This window comes from Pseudophryne corroboree, chromosome 3 (assembly GCF_028390025.1).
Source record: "Pseudophryne corroboree isolate aPseCor3 chromosome 3, aPseCor3.hap2, whole genome shotgun sequence".
Classification (NCBI taxonomy): Eukaryota; Metazoa; Chordata; class Amphibia; order Anura; family Myobatrachidae; genus Pseudophryne; species Pseudophryne corroboree.
The window spans coordinates 711,253,575-711,275,171 of record NC_086446.1 but is presented as its reverse complement, the minus strand read 5'-3'; the positions used below and the strand labels follow the sequence as shown (position 1 = coordinate 711,275,171).

The 21,597-nt window shown below is 46.5% G+C and overlaps 1 protein-coding gene across 1 annotated transcript in view; it reads right to left on the bottom strand.

Moving 5' to 3' along the window:
• The window catches only part of LOC135056671 (alpha-2-macroglobulin-like), a 331,440-nt gene that overhangs the window by 256,225 nt on the left and 53,618 nt on the right, over nt 1-21,597 (bottom strand). The window contains exon 10 of the mRNA XM_063962121.1: nt 10,537-10,646. Within this exon, the coding sequence (XP_063818191.1) occupies nt 10,537-10,646 (110 nt within the window). The remainder of the gene's footprint in view (nt 1-10,536; nt 10,647-21,597) is intronic.

The window sequence follows — 21,597 nt, the reverse complement described above, 5'->3', positions numbered from 1 at the left end:
GTGGCGTAAAAAACCCTTCCCCCAATTTACTGGAGAGACCTGTATTATAACCCCTGAAGTTTACTCAGAGAGGATGCATAGGAGAAAACAGGCTACAACTGCTGTGGAAATTCTAATGTAAGAGGCAGAGTGGAAGCTGACAAGCGGTCCACTAACTGAGTCATAACCTGAGAGAAGGAAGACACCCAAGGTGGTTCCTGGACAGAGGCTGGTGGAGTTGGTTGGTGAGAGGGGATATAACATTTAGCACACAAACCATCCTGAACAGGATCCTGAGGGGATAAGCCCGCTGAATAGGATATGCATATAACCAGCACAGGAGCCCAGTCTCCTTATTAGCTTTTCCTTTAGAAGACATAGCAATAAAAACACAATAAGTATACAGTCTATAGCCATATATGCAATGTGACACCCCTCACTATATATGAGGTACTAAAGCCCTATACACCTGGTACTGTATGGGTTAAGGAAGGAGTAGATATAACTGAAAGTAAAAGGCAGAGGGGATACGGTCATTAGGTTGACAACACTTAGGTTGACAGTCATTAGGTCGACCACTATTGGTCGACATGCATTAGGTCAACAGGGTCACTAGGTCAACATGTACTAGGTTGACATAGAAAAGTCGACATGAGTTTTTCACATTTTAAAATTTTTTTTTAAACTTTTTCATACTTTACGATCCATGTGGACTACAAATGGGAATAGTAACCTGTGCCAAGCACAGCGAGGCACCTTGCCCGAAGCTCGCTCGCCATGCAAGGAGACATGGTGCACTAATTGGGTTCCCTGTCACTTTACGAACAAAACGACACCAAAAATAGTAAAAAAAACTCATGTCGACCCTTTTCCATGTTGACCTAATGACCATGTCAACCAAGTGACCCTGTTGACCTAATGCATGTCGACCAATAGTGGTCAACCTAATGACTGTCGACCTAAGTGTGGTCGACCTAACGAGCCATACCCAAGGCAGAGACAGCATATCACCATAGCAGAGCTAGCAAAAGTCTCATACAATGCATTAATATATTTGCAGTGGGCACTAAATCAGCTGCACATGCCTTAATAGGCTGGTAAGATCAGCGATGTATAACCTGTCCCAACTTCTCCTGAGACTGTGTAGCTGCAGACTGTAGAAATTGGCTGCTGAGCATCTCCCTTGGGGAGGAGAGTGGGGAGGAACAGCTCAGAGAGAATGAAGGCTTTATGAAGGATCACGCTCTGAGCCAGAGGAAGGGCCATCAGGGGAGAGCTGACCTCCCCTCTGCTGATGTTATCCTCCAGATCAAAATCTGCTCTGAAGCAAACACACTAAAAATAGACTCATAATAGAAAGCTTGGGGCATTGCATCTGGCTCCTGCCAGCACCAAACTAAGGGGGTAATTCAGACCTGATTACTGCCCTGCGATCAGATAGTCGCCGCCTACAGGGGGAGGATTAAATCGCTATGCAAGTGTGCGTTTGGATGTGTAGCAGAGCTGCACAAACTGATTTTGTGCAGTCTCTGCTAGAGATGAGCGGACTCGGTTTTACTCGGTTCTCAAAACGGCATCTTATTGGCTATCCAAAACACATGACATCCGTGAGCCAATAAGATGCCGTTTTGAGAACCGAGTAAAACCGAACCCGCTCATCTCTAGTCTCTGCGCAGCCCAGGACTTACTCAGACGCTGAGATTGTTTCCTGCTGATCGGGGAAAACGCTCAGCAGCGATCAGGTCTGAATTACCCCCTAAAACTGTGTCGCCTTTGGCTGAGGGCGGGGTATAGGGGAGGAGGAACCGAGGCATCTTGGCACATGAAAGCTTTAACTGTTTGGTGTACGGTTGTCTCCAACCACCTACACCCCATGAATATCCCTGTGGAGACTATGGACCATGAAGAAAAAAAAATCTGATATCCAGAATACCTCAAGTCAAGAATTTTAAATATTGGAGACTCAACCTGTATATGTATATGGATAACAATGAACACTAAAGCTAGGTACACACCTGACAGACATAAGAAGCGATCAGATGAAGTGGTCCTGAGAACATCCAATGTCCAGAGTACACACTATTATACCAAGTATACCAGCCTGAATAATTTATACCCTAAAGATTGTCAAAGGTGACATTTTTAAATGAACTATGTGGGAGAGTTCTTGCACAAGCTACAAAATGTGCACGATAATGTTTCATCCGGATCTACAAATGCTGTGAAGCAGACTTGACCAGAAGAGCAGATAAGAAAGGCCTTGAAAAAAATAATTGGTCTTGGGTTGTGTACACATAGGCCCTCATTCCGAGTTGTTCGCTCGTTCTTTTTCATCGCATCGCAGTGAAAATCCGCTTAGTACGCATGCGCAAAGTTCGCACTGCGACTGCGCCAAGTAACTTTACTATGAAGAAAGTATTTTTACTCACGGCTTTTTCATCGCTCCGGCGATCGTAATGTGATTGACAGGAAATGGGTGTTACTGGGCGGAAACACGGCGTTTTAGGGGCGTGTGGCTGAAAACGCTACCGTTTCCGGGAAAAACGCAGGAGTGGCCGGAGAAACGGTGGGAGTGCCTGGGCGAACGCTGGGTGTGTTTGTGACGTCAACCAGGAACGACAAGCACTGAACTGATCGTACAGGCAGAGTAAGTCTGAAGCTACTCTAAAACTGCTACGAGGTTTGTGTTCGCAATATTGCGAATACATCGGTCGCACTTTTAAGAAGCTAAGATACACTCCCAGTAGGCGTAGGCTTAGCGTGTGTAACTCTGCTACATTCGCCTTGCGAGCGATCAACTCGGAATGAGGGCCATAGGGGGTAATTCCAAGTTGATCGCAGCAGGAAATTTTTTAGCAGTTTGGCAAAACCATGTGCACTGCTGGGGAGGCAGATATAACATGTGCAGAGAGAGTTAGATTTGGGTGGGGTGTGTTCAATCTGCAATTTAAATTGCAGTGTAAAAATAAAGCAGCCAGTATTTACCCTGCACAGAAACAAAATAACCCACCCAAATCTAACTCTCTCTGCACATGTTATATCTGCCTCCCCTGCAGTGCACATGGTTTTGCCCAACTGCTAAAAGATTTCCTACCAGTGACGCATACACGCGTATTGTCCCATGTAGCAGTGATGCTTACACACATAACACCCCCTGTACCAGTGACACGTACAAACGTTATGCCCCTGTACTAGTGACGCTTACACACGTAACGCCCCCCTGTACCAGTGACGCGTACACACGTAACGACTAGAGATGAGCGCCTGAAATTTTTCGGGTTTTGTGTTTTGGTTTTGGGTTCGGTTCCGCGGCCGTGTTTTGGGTTCGACCGCGTTTTGGCAAAACCTCACCGAATTTTTTTTGTCGGATTCGGGTATGTTTTGGATTCGGGTGTTTTTTTCAAAAAACACTAAAAAACAGCTTAAATCATAGAATTTGGGGGTCATTTTGATCCCAAAGTATTATTAACCTCAAAAACCATAATTTACACTCATTTTCAGTCTATTCTGAATACCTCACACCTCACAATATTATTTTTAGTCCTAAAATTTGCACCGAGGTCGCTGTGTGAGTAAGATAAGCGACCCTAGTGGCCGACACAAACACCGGGCCCATCTAGGAGTGGCACTGCAGTGTCACGCAGGATGTCCCTTCCAAAAAACCCTCCCCAAACAGCACATGACGCAAAGAAAAAAAGAGGCGCAATGAGGTAGCTGTGTGAGTAAGATTAGCGACCCTAGTGGCCGACACAAACACCGGGCCCATCTAGGAGTGGCACTGCAGTGTCACGCAGGATGGCCCTTCCAAAAAACCCTCCCCAAACAGCACATGACGCAAAGAAAAAAAGAGGCGCAATGAGGTAGCTGTGTGAGTAAGATTAGCGACCCTAGTGGCCGACACAAACACCGGGCCCATCTAGGAGTGGCACTGCAGTGTCACGCAGGATGGCCCTTCCAAAAAACCCTCCCCAAACAGCACATGACGCAAAGAAAAAAAGAGGCGCAATGAGGTAGCTGTGTGAGTAAGATTAGCGACCCTAGTGGCCGACACAAACACCGGGCCCATCTAGGAGTGGCACTGCAGTGTCACGCAGGATGTCCCTTCCAAAAAACCCTCCCCAAACAGCACATGACGCAAAGAAAAAAAGAGGCGCAATGAGGTAGCTGTGTGAGTAAGATTAGCGACCCTAGTGGCCGACACAAACACCGGGCCCATCTAGGAGTGGCACTGCAGTGTCACGCAGGATGTCCCTTCCAAAAAACCCTCCCCAAACAGCACATGACGCAAAGAAAAAAAGAGGCGCAATGAGGTAGCTGACTGTGTGAGTAAGATTAGCGACCCTAGTGGCCGACACAAACACCGGGCCCATCTAGGAGTGGCACTGCAGTGTCACGCAGGATGTCCCTTCCAAAAAACCCTCCCCAAACAGCACATGACGCAAAGAAAAAAAGAGGCGCAATGAGGTAGCTGACTGTGTGAGTAAGATTAGCGACCCTAGTGGCCGACACAAACACCGGGCCCATCTAGGAGTGGCACTGCAGTGTCACGCAGGATGTCCCTTCCAAAAAACCCTCCCCAATCAGCACATGATGCAAAGAAAAAGAAAAGAAAAAAGAGGTGCAAGATGGAATTGTCCTTGGGCCCTCCCACCCACCCTTATGTTGTGTAAACAAAACAGGACATGCACACTTTAACCAACCCATCATTTCAGTGACAGGGTCTGCCACACGACTGTGACTGATATGACGGGTTGGTTTGGACCCCCCCCAAAAAAGAAGCAATTAATCTCTCCTTGCACAAACTGGCTCTACAGAGGCAAGATGTCCACCTCATCTTCACCCTCCGATATATCACCGTGTACATCCCCCTCCTCACAGATTATCAATTCGTCCCCACTGGAATCCACCATCTCAGCTCCCTGTGTACTTTGTGGAGGCAATTGCTGCTGGTCAATGTCTCCGCGGAGGAATTGATTATAATTCATTTTAATGAACATCATCTTCTCCACATTTTCTGGATGTAACCTCGTACGCCGATTGCTGACAAGGTGAGCGGCGGCACTAAACACTCTTTCGGAGTACACACTTGTGGGAGGGCAACTTAGGTAGAATAAAGCCAGTTTGTGCAAGGGCCTCCAAATTGCCTCTTTTTCCTGCCAGTATAAGTACGGACTGTGTGACGTGCCTACTTGGATGCGGTCACTCATATAATCCTCCACCATTCTATCAATGTTGAGAGAATCCTATGCAGTGACAGTAGACGACATGTCCGTAATCGTTGTCAGGTCCTTCAGTCCGGACCAGATGTCAGCATCAGCAGTCGCTCCAGACTGCCCTGCATCACCGCCAGCGGGTGGGCTCGGAATTCTGAGCCTTTTCCTCGCACCCCCAGTTGCGGGAGAATGTGAAGGAGGAGATGTTGACAGGTCGCGTTCCGCTTGACTTGACAATTTTGTCACCAGCAGGTCTTTCAACCCCAGCAGACCTGTGTCTGCCGGAAAGAGAGATCCAAGGTAGGCTTTAAATCTAGGATCGAGCACGGTGGCCAAAATGTAGTGCTCTGATTTCAACAGATTGACCACCCGTGAATCCTTGTTAAGCGAATTAAGGGCTGCATCCACAAGTCCCACATGCCTAGCGGAATCGCTCCCTTTTAGCTCCTTCTTCAATGCCTCCAGCTTCTTCTGCAAAAGCCTGATGAGGGGAATGACCTGACTCAGGCTGGCAGTGTCTGAACTGACTTCACGTGTGGCAAGTTCAAAGGGCATCAGAACCTTGCACAACGTTGAAATCATTCTCCACTGCACTTGAGACAGGTGCATTCCACCTACTATATCGTGCTCAATTGTATAGGCTTGAATGGCCTTTTGCTGCTCCTCCAACCTCTGAAGCATATAGAGGGTTGAATTCCACCTCGTTACCACTTCTTGCTTCAGATGATGGCAGGGCAGGTTCAGTAGTTTTTGGTGGTGCTCCAGTCTTCTGTACGTGGTGCCTGTACGCCGAAAGTGTCCCGCAATTTTTCTGGCCACCGACAGCATCTCTTGCACGCCCCTGTCGTTTTTTAAAAAATTCTGCACCACCAAATTCAAGGTATGTGCAAAACATGGGACGTGCTGGAATTTGCCCATATTTAATGCACACACAATATTGCTGGCGTTGTCCGATGCCACAAATCCACAGGAGAGTCCAATTGGGGTAAGCCATTCCGCGATGATCTTCCTCAGTTGCCGTAAGAGGTTTTCAGCTGTGTGCGTATTCTGGAAAGCGGTGATACAAAGCGTAGCCTGCCTAGGAAAGAGTTGGCGTTTGCGAGATGCTGCTACTGGTGCCGCCGCTGCTGTTCTTGCGGCGGGAGTCCATACATCTACCCAGTGGGCTGTCACAGTCATATAGTCCTGACCCTGCCCTGCTCCACTTGTCCACATGTCCGTGGTTAAGTGGACATTGGGTACAACTGCATTTTTTAGGACACTGGTGAGTCTTTTTCTGACGTCCGTGTACATTCTCGGTATCGCCTGCCTAGAGAAGTGGAACCTAGATGGTATTTGGTAACGGGGGCACACTGCCTCAATAAATTGTCTAGTTCCCTGTGAACTAACGGCGGATACCGGACGCACGTCTAACACCAACATAGTTGTCAAGGACTCAGTTATCCGCTTTGCAGTAGGATGACTGCTGTGATATTTCATCTTCCTCGCAAAGGACTGTTGAACAGTCAATTGCTTACTGGAAGTAGTACAAGTGGGCTTACGACTTCCCCTCTGGGATGACCATCGACTCCCAGCGGCAACAACAGCAGCGCCAGCAGCAGTAGGCGTTACACGCAAGGATGCATCGGAGGAATCCCAGGCAGGAGAGGACTCGTCAGAATTGCCAGTGACATGGCCTGCAGGACTATTGGCATTCCTGGGGAAGGAGGAAATTGACACTGAGGGAGTTGGTGGGGTGGTTTGCGTGAGCTTGGTTACAAGAGGAAGGGATTTACTGGTCAGTGGACTGCTTCCGCTGTCACCCAAAGTTTTTGAACTTGTCACTGACTTATTATGAATGCGCTGCAGGTGACGTATAAGGGAGGATGTTCCGAGGTGGTTAACGTCCTTACCCCTACTTATTACAGCTTGACAAAGGGAACACACGGCTTGACACCTGTTGTCCGCATTTCTGGTGAAATACCTCCACACCGAAGAGCTGATTTTTTTGGTATTTTCACCTGGCATGTCAACGGCCATATTCCTCCCACGGACAACAGGTGTCTCCCCGGGTGCCTGACTTAAACAAACCACCTCACCATCAGAATCCTCCTGGTCAATTTCCTCCCCAGCGCCAGCAACACCCATATCCTCCTCATCCTGGTGTACTTCAACACTGACATCTTCAATCTGACTATCAGGAACTGGACTGCGGGTGCTCCTTCCAGCACTTGCAGGGGGCGTGCAAATGGTGGAAGGCGCATGCTCTTCACGTCCAGTGTTGGGAAGGTCAGGCATCGCAACCGACACAATTGGACTCTCCTTGTGGATTTGGGATTTCAAATAACGCATAGTTCTTTGCGGTGCTTTTGCCAGCTTGAGTCTTTTCAGTTTTCTAGCGAGAGGCTGAGTGCTTCCATCCTCATGTGAAGCTGAACCACTAGCCATGAACATAGGCCAGGGCCTCAGCCGTTCCTTGCCACTCCGTGTGGTAAATGGCATATTGGCAAGTTTACGCTTCTCCTCCGACAATTTTATTTTAGGTTTTGGAGTCCTTTTTTTACTGATATTTGGTGTTTTGGTTTTGACATGCTCTGTACTATGCCATTGGGCATCGGCCTTGGCAGACGACGTTGCTGGCATTTCATCGTCTCGGCCATGACTAGTGGCAGCAGCTTCAGCACGAGGTGGAAGTGGATCTTGATCTTTCCCTAATTTTGGAACCTCAACATTTTTGTTCTCCATATTTTAATAGGCACAACTAAAAGGCACCTCAGGTAAACAATGGAGATGGATGGATTGGATACTAGTATACAATTATGGACGGGCTGCCGAGTGCCGACACAGAGGTAGCCACAGCCGTGAACTACCGCACTGTACTGTGTCTGCTGCTAATATATAGACTGGTTGATAAAGAGATAGTATACTCGTAACTAGTATGTATGTATAAAGAAAGAAAAAAAAAACCACGGTTAGGTGGTATATACAATTATGGACGGGCTGCCGAGTGCCGACGCAGAGGTAGCCACAGCCGTGAACTACCGCACTGTACTGTGTCTGCTGCTAATATAGACTGGTTGATAAAGAGATAGTATACTCGTAACTAGTATGTATGTATAAAGAAAGAAAAAAAAACCACGGTTAGGTGGTATATACAATTATGGACGGGCTGCCGAGTGCCGACACAGAGGTAGCCACAGCCGTGAACTACCGCACTGTACTGTGTCTGCTGCTAATATATAGACTGGTTGATAAAGAGATAGTATACTCGTAACTAGTATGTATGTATAAAGAAAGAAAAAAAAAACCACGGTTAGGTGGTATATACAATTATGGACGGGCTGCCGAGTGCCGACACAGAGGTAGCCACAGCCGTGAACTACCGCACTGTACTGTGTCTGCTGCTAATATATAGACTGGTTGATAAAGAGATAGTATACTCGTAACTAATATGTATGTATAAAGAAAGAAAAAAAAACCACGGTTAGGTGGTATATACAATTATGGACGGGCTGCCGAGTGCCGACACAGAGGTAGCCACAGCCGTGAACTACCGCACTGTACTGTGTCTGCTGCTAATATAGACTGGTTGATAAAGAGATAGTATACTACTAATATTATATATACTGGTGGTCAGGTCACTGGTCACTAGTCACACTGGCAGTGGCACTCCTGCAGCAAAAGTGTGCACTGTTTAATTTTAATATAATATTATGTACTCCTGGCTCCTGCTATAACCTATAACTGGCACTGCAGTAGTGCTCCCCAGTCTCCCCCACAATTATACGCTGTGTGAGCTGAGCAGTCAGACAGATATATAATATATATAGATGATGCAGCACACTGGCCTGAGCCTGAGCAGTGCACACAGATATGGTATGTGACTGACTGAGTCACTGTGTGTATCGCTTTTTTCAGGCAGAGAACGGATATATTAAATAAACTGCACTGTGTGTCTGGTGGTCACTCACTATATAATATATTATGTACTCCTGGCTCCTGCTATAACCTATAACTGGCACTGCAGTAGTGCTCCCCAGTCTCCCCCACAATTATAAGCTGTGTGAGCTGAGCAGTCAGACAGATATATATAATATTATATATAGATAATAGATGATGCAGCACACTGGCCTGAGCCTGAGCAGTGCACACAGATATGGTATGTGACTGAGTCACTGTGTGCTGTGTATCGCTTTTTTCAGGCAGAGAACGGATTATAAATAAAACTGGTGGTCACTGGTCACTATCAGCAAAACTCTGCACTGTACACTACTGAGTACTCCTAATGCTCCCCAAAATTAGTAAATCAAGTGTCTCTCTAATCTATTCTAAACGGAGAGGACGCCAGCCACGTCCTCTCCCTATCAATCTCAATGCACGTGTGAAAATGGCGGCGACGCGCGGCTCCTTATATAGAATCCGAGTCTCGTGATAGAATCCGAGCCTCGCGAGAATCCGACAGCGTCATGATGACGTTCGGGCGCGCTCGGGTTAACCGAGCAAGGCGGGAAGATCCGAGTCGCTCGGACCCGTGAAAAAAAACATGAAGTTCTGGCGGGTTCGGATTCAGAGAAACCGAACCCGCTCATCTCTAGTAACGACCCCTGTACCAGTGACACTTACACACATTATGCCGCACAGTCACACACACACACACACACACACACACACACACACACACATATACTGTACATACATTACACACATACACAGTCACACATATATTACACATATACACACATACTTTCACTTACTCACTCACTCACTCACTCATTCTCTTTCCATCCTCTTACCTAAGGAAGTCTGGCAGGCCGGAGCTGGAGCAGATCATCCTCCCGTTCAGCCTGGTCCAGTGTAGCTCAGCCCCCCCCCCAGTTCCATGTAGCTCCGCACACTGCACTGGCACAGGGGAGGAAGGAGGCGGCTTCATGGAGCCGGCGCCGCTGCCTGTCATAGAGTGTGACAGGCACAGTAGCAGCCGGCAGCAGCAGCAGGGGGACATTAGCTCAGTACAGGGATGCAGCCCCTGGCGCCTCCCTGCACAGCATCCCTTTGCTGAGCAGCTTGTGTCGGCTCTGATAGGCAGACTCAGTGACACCCCCTATCACAAATTTAAGGATATCTCTGAGAAAGTTTTCTTGTTGTAGTTAATGCATGAGGTTACTGTGGAACTTCTAAGATGCCACCTCCACACTTACACCTGAGGGATCTGAAACTGGGTATTGGTGAGGTTGGGGGTGTTGGGTGCAGTAGACTGAAGTTTTGCCAAGGGTACCAAGAAACCTTACACTGGCCCTGCCAGCTGTAAAGTATTCACTCTGTCAGGGAAAAGGCCCCTGACAAAAAAGAAAGTAAGGTAACTCACCAGTCCGCTGTATGGGATCCCAGGCTTGTATATATTATCGGAATTAACAAAAGACAGCTTGTTGATTACAGAACACACTTTAGTTTCACTGTCAGTTTGTAACTCAATTCCTGCATAAAGAGAAAACATTAAAGGAGAGATCAAAATCACAACTTGCTTGCACAGCTTGAGCATGCTACTGTATGTACTGTAAAATAACTTGAGATGTGCGCCGGCCCATTTTTGCTGTTTTTTGCTTTTGTTTTGGTTCTAATCTGTCATTGAGTTTTGGTCCTGTATTTTTTTTTAAATTGACAAAAAGAGCTAAAATCACAGAATTTGGGCCTTTGTTGTTCCTACAGTATTTTAACCTCAACATTAATTTCCAGCCATTTTTAGCCACCTCACAGCTCACAATATTGTTTTCATCCAGTTTAGGCCAAAGACTGCAACGATATATATATATATATTAGAGATGTGCAGCGGGCATTTTTCGTATTTTGTGTTTTGGATTCGGGTCCGCGGTCGTGTTTTGGATTCGGACGCGTTTTGGCAAAACCACCCTTTCGGGTTTTGGATTCGGATGTGTTTTGTATTCTTGTGATTTTTTAAAAAAAACTCAAAAACAGCTAAAATCATATAATTTGGGGGTAATTTTGATCCTATAGTATTATTAACCTCAATAACAATAATTTCCACTCATTTCCAGTCTATTCTGAACACCTCACAATATTATTTTTAGTCCTAAAATTTGCCCCGAGGTCGCTGGATGACTAAGCTAAGCGACCCAAGTGGGCGGCACACACCTGGCCCATCTAGGGTTGGCACTGCAGTGTCAGACAGGATGGCACTTAAAAAAATAGTCCCCAAACAGCACATGATGCAAATAATAAATAAAAAAAGAGGTGCAAGATGGAATTGTCCTTGGGCCCTCCCACCTACCCTTATGTTGTATAAACAGGACATGCACACTTTAACAAACCAATCATTTCAGCGACAGGGTCTGCCACACGACTGTGGCTGAAATGATTGGTTTGTTTGGGCCCCCACAAAAAAAGAAGAAATTTATCACCCCACCAAAAAAGAAGCAATTCATCTCTCCTTGCACAAACTGGCTCTACAGAGGCAGGATGTCATCCTCATCCTCACCCTCACCCTCAGATTCCTCACCCCTTTCAGAGTGTAGATCCTCCTCCTCATCATCACAGATTATTTATTTGTCCCCACTGGAATCCACCATCACTGGTCCCTGTGTACTTTCTGGAGGCAATTGCTGATAAATGTCTCCACGGAGGAATTTATAATTAATTTTGATGAAGATCATCTTCTCCACATTTAGTGGAAGAAACCTCCTATGCCAATCACTGACAAGGTGACCGGCTGCACTAAACACTCTTTCGTAGTACACACTGGAGGGGGGGCAACTTAGGTAAAATAAAGCCAGTTTGTGCAAGGGCCTCGGTCGGCTGTTTGCTGAAACCGTTCTGTGACCAGACAGACAACAGGCTCCTCTTCCATGGACACCAGTGTTCATAGATAACGATACTTTGTTGGACGTGACGGTGGAGTTGGCTAAGTGTGCCTTTTTAAACTTACATGTACGTGGATATGTTTTATGAGTAAAAGTTTTATTATCATTCATTCACGAGTGCGCTCTCCTATTTGCACAATATATATATATATATATATATATATATATATAGATATATATATTTAGTTGGTAGGTTGGCACTCTCTGAGTTGTTAAGCAACCTTCCTGGGGTGCAGCTTCACTGCATTCCAATAGAATCCATAATGGGATTCTCACAAAAAAAAGGCACTCACCAGGGTCTTGGCAGCAAAATCAGTGAAAGTTTATTGACTCACAAAGTGGAACTTGCCTCTCTGTGGGATTGTGTCTTGAGGAAGGTCACTGTCCGTGACCACAACGTTGATCGCCATAATCGCTTCCACTTTGTGATTAAATAAACCCTCACTGATTTTGTAGCAAAGACCCTGGTGAGTCCCTATTTTGGTGAGATTATATATATATATATATATATATATATATATATATATATATTTCTGCAGCGAGGTACACTGGTATTCCACAGGGAATAACATCGGGGTGTAGAGTAGGATCTTGATCCAAGGCACCAACAGGCTAAAAGCTTTGACTGTTCCCAAGATGCTCAGCGCCGCCTCCTCTATAACCCCGCCTCCGTACACAGGAGCTCAGTGTTGCACCAACACCACGCCCCAACCACTCAGACTGGCATCAGTCGTCAGAAAGACCCATTTGTAGATCCAGAAGGGACGTCCCCTGCTCAATCATTGGTCCTGCAGCCACCAGGTCAGTGACAGACGGACCTCCGGAGACAAGGAGATCATTTGAGACCTCATCCGGTGAGGCAGGCCATTCCACATGGCAAGAATCAGTTTCTGCAGAGGGCAGGAATGAAATTGAGCTTACTCCACCATGTCGAAAGCCGACACCATGAGGCCTAGTACTTGCATCGCTGAGTGTATCGACACACGCGGACGAGAGAGGAAGCAATGTATCTTGTCCTGAAGCTTCAGGACTTTCTCCTCTGACAAAAACAACCTCTGGGTGTGTGTGTCCAACAACACTCCCAGATGCACCATGCTCTGGGCAGGGACCAGGGATGATTTCTTCCCGTTGATGAGCCACCCGTGGGCTTGCAGAAACTGGACCGTCAGATCCAAATGACGGAGGAGAACTTCTGGGGAATTGTCCAGGATCAGCAGGTCATCCAGATACGGCAGGATCCTGATGCCCCGATGGCGGAGTGAAGCTGTCATTACTGCCATGACCTTGGCTACAGGTTAGAGCCTTATCCACTTGCTGGACTTCACCACCGGGTGCTGCAGGCCTTAATAAAATGGATTATAGCCTTATCTGACCTGTGCCCTTGCCCTGGATGTCTAGTGGGGTCCCTGTACTACCATAGTGTCCACGCCAGCGCGAGCGGCCCACCTCCTAATGGCCGCTGCGGATCGCGATTTCCAGCGGGTCCCGCCTGGGGGACCTTTTTACCTCCTCCCTGAGTGTGGCCCGGAGAACTTCGGTTAGTGTGTGTGTGTGTGCCCTGGGAGAAGAACCGGAGCCTCCGCTGTAAGTACCCGGCAACCAGGGACGTGGGAGTATACATCGCCGCTGGGGGAGGTGATGGAGCTGCAGCAGGAGATATCAGAATGATATCTAGCACTAGAGTGCCTCTGCTGCAGCCCTTGAAGTCTTCTATCTTCTTTAAAATAGCTCTTCTTAGAGCTGCTCCTGCCTGTTAGCTGCCTGCACTGCAAGCCCCAACTTACAAACTGAGCTCCTGTGCACGGAGGCGGGGTTATAGAGGAGGCGGCGCTGAGCATCTTGGGAACAATCAAAGCTTTTAGCCTGTTGGTGCCTCGGATCAAGATCCTATTCTACACCCCGATGTTATTCCCTGTGGAATCCAGTGTACCTCGCAGAAAGAGATTTAACAAGGGTAAGTTCTTACCATAAATCTCCTTGTAGTTTCAATGTGCGGCACTCCACATAAATAGATCAATAACAGGAGAACATGTTTTCAACGTTTCAATGCTTTAATCGTACTATCATTGGGAGATGGCATCCTGACCATAGTGCGATTAAAGCACTAAAACACTGAAAACATGATCTGCTGTTATTGATTTATTTATGTGAAGTGCCGCACATTGGAACCATATGCTACAATTAATGTGAAGACACCCACGCTGTACTGCATGTATTCGGGAATGCCGGATTCCAGTATATAGATATATATAGGCACTCACTTTTTTCCACACACAGAAAAAGAAAAAAAACAGCAGCAAGAAAAAACATTCAAGTCTGTAAAGTACTGTATCAGTAAACACACGGCAATGTTGCTGATTGCAATATACTGTGAAGTTATGGGATAAAGATCAGGACGATGTTGTTTTAATGAAACATCCAAGTCTGAATTCCTCATTGAGACCACCCGGGGCCAGGGTCCTTAGTCTATGTGTCCATTGCAATTCTCTTTGTAAATGAATGCTGTTGCAATCACTCCCTCTTTATAGTGGAGGTATTTGATCAATTATGCAGCATTTCAGATGGTTAATTGTATGGTGAGCTTCTTTGAAGTGTTTGGCTACAGGCAGGTTATTGAAGTCCTTCATGTCAGCAGTATTGCTTAAACTTTTCTTGATCAAGGAACGATGTTGACTCAACCTGACTTTAAGCATTCTGCTAGTTTTTCCTACATAATGTAGATTACACGGACATTTGAGGACATACAATATATCACATCGTTTATCACAATCTCGTATATATCACAAACTTGCTGTTACAGTCTAATCTCTGTTTGATGGTGTATCTCTGATTATCCAGTGGCTTCCTAACAAAAGAAATGGGCAGTTTGGACACCCAGTGCATTTATAAATCCCTGGCTTAGTTGTCGGCAAATTGGAGGATCTGTTGGTTGTTCTTTTGGAAAAGTCAGTGGCTGTGTTGAACATACTACAGAAGTTCAATTTCTCAGTTTCTGTATGAGATGTATCTTTTCTGCAAAGAAGTTCCTCCCTTGTGGTTTGTCCAATTTTGGCTAGGGCATTGTCAATCTCCCCCTTCGGGTAACCCCAATCAAGGAATCTTTGGCTCATTGATTGCAAAGCAATTGCTGTTTCAGATGGTTCAGAAGTGATTCGTACAACCCTTAGTAGTTGTGAGAATGGTAGGCCGCTTATGAGTGGGGCTGGATGAAAGCTGGTTGATAGCAATAGGGTATTTTTGTGAGAGGCTTTGAGGGGGCGGCTTAGTTTATATGTGTAGCCCAACCAACACATCTGAGGGGTGGCCACCAATGAGCTTGCAGACAGCTCAGCTGCTGATTTGCAGCATGGTTAGTGTTTGTCTTCCCTTGGAGCCTTTATATGTTATTTAAACAGCTTCCTGACACTGTACAGATAACCCCTAATGAAAACCACTGTGTTGTGATTGAGACAGCTGTTGGGCTGCAACTCGCACACAGACTTCTATGGTTCTTTAAGAATAAAAAGAACCTCCTTATTTTTCCTCAAAACGTGAGTGCTGGTTTTTTCTTTTTCTGTGTGCTGGCAAAACTGAGTGCCTATATGTAACCCCATCTGGACCCTGCACCACCAACCTTATTTTCATTACAGTGTGCTGTCTTGTTTTTTTTTCTATACAGTGTGTGTGTGTGTGTGTGTGTGTGTGTGTGTGTGTGTGTGTGTGTATATATATATATATATATATATATATATATATAAAAAACAATGTAATTAGCGGCACTCCTGGGACTTATTCAAGTGAATAAAAGAGACCACCCCGTTTATTCCAGCTTAACGTTTCGGTGGAGGAGGGAGCCGCAGCAGCGCTGTGTTATTGGTGGAGGTGCTGCTGCCCCTCTGCTTCACTATAGGCTGTTCTCGGAAGACAGCCTATAGTGAAGCAGAGGGACAGCAGCAGCAGCGCCTCAACCAGTAACAAAGCGCTGCTGCGGCTCCCTTCTCCACCTCCCTCCTCCTCCTTCTCCCCCCGTGCCGCTGCGCTGTTCTTCTCTCCTGTCCGGGCGGCTGTGTGCTGCGGGCAGCGGTTGCCCGCAGCACACAGAGGCATGTAATGAGTCAGTTTGACTCATTACATGCTTTGGGCCCCTGGACAGTGGCGGGCCCCAGTGCAACGCACTGGTTGCACTGGCGGTAGTTCCGCCTCTGGCTGGGATGACATTTTGCCTCGATTTGGAATCTGAGCCTGGCAGGAAAACCCAAGCCAGGGCTCAGATTTACTCGGTTATCGGAAGTTCGGATAGGCTCAGATTTCCTAAAATCCAAACTGCTGTACATCTAAAAAATTGGTAAGTCAGACAGTTAAGGCTTCCATACCCTCCAAATGTACCTTTTTAGCAGGTACAGTACAGTACTTATTTTTATTGTCTGTATCGATTTTTGGCTCTCCAAACTTCCATTGAAAGTATAGGAAAAGGGGTGTGGCCACACCCCCTTTACATGTGGTCATGCCCCTTTCCTAATTTGTACCGATTTTTATGTGTAAAATGTTGGAGGGTATGGGTTTCTTATACCACCCAAGTTCTTAAATATACTGAGCAGCATCTTCTTATAGCATACTGGTGCCCATGTTTTAGTTGCTATCTGCAAAAAATGTGTAAGTAAAATCTACCAATAGTGGCACCTTCAATAACAAAAAAAGCTGTGTATAGCATTGAGTGTTGCAGTAGAAGTACAGTGGACCTGATTCAGAGATGGACGGAATTGCACAGCCGCATACAAGCCGCATTGCAATTCTGTCAATCAAATGCAAATGCAGCATGAATGAATATGAAATAGACACCTCGTGCAGCCTTGCAGACCCTGGACTCATCCCTCCCGGAAAACCAGCCAAATCTCCTCCTAACCCTCTGTTCCACGCTCTCTATGTACCCCATCTGTGTCACCCCTGTCTGTCTACCCCTCCCCTTTAGAATGTAAACTCTCATTAGTAGGGTCCTCTTCCCTCATGTGCTTATCCTTTTTCTTACTTTAATAACCTTCGACTGCACCAAATCCAGCAGTCCTCTGCCACCTGATACTTATCTCATTGTCATCTGCTGATGTAGCTATGTTTATTTATCCTGTACTTGTCCTATATTGTCTTCAACTGTAAGTTGCTGTTTTCCTGTTCTGATTATTTGTGTTTGTACTCTGTAATTGGGCGCTACGGAACCCCTGTGGCTCCATATAAATAAAGGATAATAATAATAAAAACGGGGTAGATACGCCAGGAACGCTGGCCTGGAACGCCCCTTCTCCCCCTCACAGATGCACTGTGGCTGGGAGACACTACAAACAGACTCGTAGATGGAGGGCTACACATGTGCAGAAGACATCCTGTGCATGCGCAGTCCTTCCACACACATCTCCCACCACTGGAGATGTGCGCTAACCATCGGATTAGCGGACATCTCTGAATCAGGCCCTGTGTGTGTATATGTGTGTGTGTGTGTGTGTGTGTGTGTGTGTGTGTGTGTGTGTGTGTGTATACTTATGTGGACCATAGTTTGATTGCAAGACTCCAAAGTGTGGACTTCTTGGCAAATGAATACTGTAAAATGTACGGTTTCCTCCCTATTGCAGACACATTAATATATACAGTGCTGTTCATTAGTGTTTTGTCTTGTCATATATAAGTTGTTGGGAGGAGAGAAGGAGTTGTTGGGAAATTGTACATTTATTTGGCCTGGGACACATAAATGTGGTATGTAGGTGCACACTGAACTCTCTCCATCCGTTACATCCCACTTACAGAGACTAAGTAAATCTTAGTGTATCATAGTTTCTTGCTGGTGGAGGTGGTTGTACTAGTGGGGAGTAATTTGTTATTTTTTACTTTGGGCTCGCTGCATACCTTTATTGATATTTAATTCTTTTTTTATTTTAAAGAGAAAAATCTTTGGATCTTTGGAAGCCTGTGTAGGGCTTGTAAGTGAGGGAAAGTGGACATAGTGTGCTTGGACAGGAAAATGATCCAGGCAGCAGCATTGAGTATTGATTAGAGTGGAGAGAGGCACTTGTCAGGGAGGCCAGATAGGAGGAGATTACAGTAGTCCAATTTGGAGATGACTAAACAGTGGTTGAGGTCATAGTAGCATCCAGGGTGAGAGAGTCTGATCCTAGAAATTTTTTGAGATGGAAGCTAAGCGGCAGGACTGTGAGAGGTACAGACTGTGTGGTCTGAAGGAGAGGGAGGAAAAAGGATAACTCCAAGACAGCGTACCTGAGGGCTACAGGAGATAGTTGTGCTATCAATAGGTAGTGAAATTCTGGGAGGGTGGGAGGAATATCAGCTCAGTCTTAGACATGTTACGTTTAAGAAAGCACTGGAGAGATAGCAGAGAGACAGATGGAAATAAGAGTGAAGAGAGAGTGGGAGAGGTCAGGGGAAGAAAAATACTTTTGAGTGTCATTAGCATAGAGATTATAATGGAAGTCAAAAGAGCAAATGAGCTCACCTAAAGATGATGTATAGAGTGAGAAAAGGAGAGGTCCAGGAAAAGAACCTTGGGGGACACCTACTGTTAGGGGAAGTTTGGGAGAGGTGGAGTCATGAAATGAGACAGAGAAGGAGTGGTCAGAGAGGTAGGAGGACAGCCTGGAGAGGGCAGTATCATGCAGACCAATGGAGAGAAGGATTTGCAGGAGGTGAGGGTGGTCCACAGTGTCAAAAGCAGCAGAGAGGTCATGGAGAATAAGCAGAGAGTATAAGCAGAGAGTAATTGCCCTTGAATTTGGCAGCATGGAGAACATTGCAGACCTTCATGAGGGCCATTTCAGTGGAGTGGAGAGCACGGAAGCCATACTGAAATGTTCCAAGCAGGGAGTGGGAGGAAAGAAAGGCAGCAAGGCAGCTGTAAACAATACGATTAATGAGTTTGGAGGCAAAAGGAAGGAGAGAGATGAGTCGGTAGTTGGAAAGAGTGTTAGGATCAAGGGTGGTTTTTTAAGAATAGGGGCGACAAGGGCATGCTTGAAGGCAGAGGTGACCATGCCTGATGAGAGGGAGAGATTGAGGAGGTGAGCAAGCTTTTAACTTTGATTTAGAAAAACTGTCAGATACTGTAAATCACTGAGGCTGATTGGAAGCTTTGGGCAACTGCTTCACTTTAACTCTCTCCAAGGCTTAATACATTTCCACCAGATTCTTTTAAAGATAGAAGAGCCCTTCAGTATAGTAATGGCTTTAATCTTTCAGAGGTTTGTTTTAGAATATGAGGGGTATGCAATAAGTTTGCAGTAGATAGGTAGAGTAGATACAATCTGACTGTCTGGTTGTGAACTGCAATCTCTGACTAAAGTTCATGTGAAATGTCAAGGCACAGAACCGTATATAAGCAGCACTGCACACCGAAGAAGTCAGCATATTCACTTCCTTCACAAACTCTTTATAGAGCTCAACAGATCACTGGAGAGCCATGATCTTCTATGACTACAAGAGTGGTCTGCAACAGCAAGCAGCTGTTAGGGAGGAAGGGCCATCCCGAAACACGGTATTTGAGTGGTTTGCAGAATTATGGCATACTGCAGAATTTTGGCATGGAAGACGCTCCCTGGAAGACAAGGAGTGCTATGTTCGCCATCACAGAGGACAACATTGCTGCTATGAGGGCCATAGTTGAGATGGATGTCAGGGTGGCCATGGTCCAATAAGAGAAGGAGAGAGGCATCCTGGATCTATAGGTTCAACCCTGAGAGTCGACCAAACAACAGACGTCCCAGTGGACCCCAGTTCAAGGTGCACTGTCACAAAAACATCTGATGTGCGTGCAGCATCTCCAAGCAGATCATTGGTTGGATGTAATGGCTTGCGAGACTGCCGAAGCTCCAAGACGCCGGCCGAACTCATACTTTTTTTTAAAGCAGTGAACATTTACAAGGCAAAAAGATTTTGCCTTGTAAATGTTTGCATCTTTAAAAAAAAAACATACGAGTTTGGCCGGAGTCATGGAGCTCCAGCCGTCTCACAAGCCATTACATCTGGCCCAGTGTCTGTTTTTGCTTTTTGCAGCAGTGCACCATCACTGGGGACTGGTACACCAACCGATGCCTATCTCAAGTGCTGGAAGCCATTTCCAGGCACTGTCCAAGAAATAATGCTTGTGATGCCCTTCTTTATTGCGACAATACACCTACCAACGAGTCCAGGAAAGTGGTGGATTTTCAGGCCCATGAACGCATCCAGTAGCTTGGTCATCCACTGTACAGTCCAGACCTGACCCCCTGCTACTTCTGCGTGTTCCCTCAAATAGAGCGCAAGATGAGTGGGATTAGTTTTGAGTCACTGGAACCTGCAGTGGAGACCCTCATCCAGAATGTAGAAGACATACTGTACCTTATTCGGACTGATCCAGCTGCTTCACCAAGTGGTTTGAATGCATGCAGCTTTGCATACACAAGCGGTTTGAATGCATGCTACTTTGCATAGACATGTGGTTTGAATGCATACAACTTTGGATAGACAAGTTGTTTGAATGCATGGCACTAGCGCACGCAGGGGGTGTTTCTGAGTCCCCTGACAGACCAAGTTATTATTGATTTTTTTTTTAGCAAAAAACCGAAGCCGTGACCAGCTGTTTAAGCCACGCCCCTCCGGATTTGGCTCCACCCCTTTAAACACCCGCGCTGCGGTGTGGTGCATATGTGTGTTATGGCAGCTGCTCCGATTGCCTCAGTCCCTCCACTGGCTGCTGCTCCACAGCCTACTGTCTGATCCTCATTTGTAAGTGCAATTATTATACCTGCATATCTTTTTCCTCCTACAGTATCATTATATATAAATAAATATATATATATATATATATATATACACACACACACACACACACACACACACACACACACACACACACACACACACACACACACACACGCATAGGGAGGCCAATCCTGGGATCGGGATCGGCGGGATCCCGGGATTTAGGCCCAAAAATGTCTGGGATTCAATCCCGGATTGGAAGCTCCAATCCCGGGGATTGAGCGATCAGCGTTAAGCGTCCTCAGGACGCTCAGACGCTGCCCGGCTCCCTCCTCTCGGCTCCCCCTGCGCAGCGTGACCTGGACCTGTGAGGTCACGCTGCGCTGTCAGCAGCCGCATAGCAGGAGGTACGGCGGTATTCACCCACTGCCTCCTCCCGCCTCTCCCACACTTACCCGCCGGCTCCTCCTGCACTTACCCGCCACCTCCTCCCGGCTTCCCTGCACTCAACCACCGGCTCCCCTGCACTACCCCGCCGCCTCCTCCTACCCAGATACCCAGTTGTGCAGGTTTGTACTTTTTTTAATGTCTGCAGGGCAGGTGGGGAGGGACGTGGGGAATGGCCGGAAACAGTTGAAAGCCAATCCCGGGAATCCCGGGATTGACCATTTTTCAATCCCGATACCCGGGATTGAAAAAATGGCCAGGGATTGGCCTCCCTACACACGCACACACGTATAATACATATAGATACACACACATATGTATATATGTGTATATATAATACATATATATACAAATGGAGCCTCCCTTATCTTTGCCTGCCCGATCGCAGG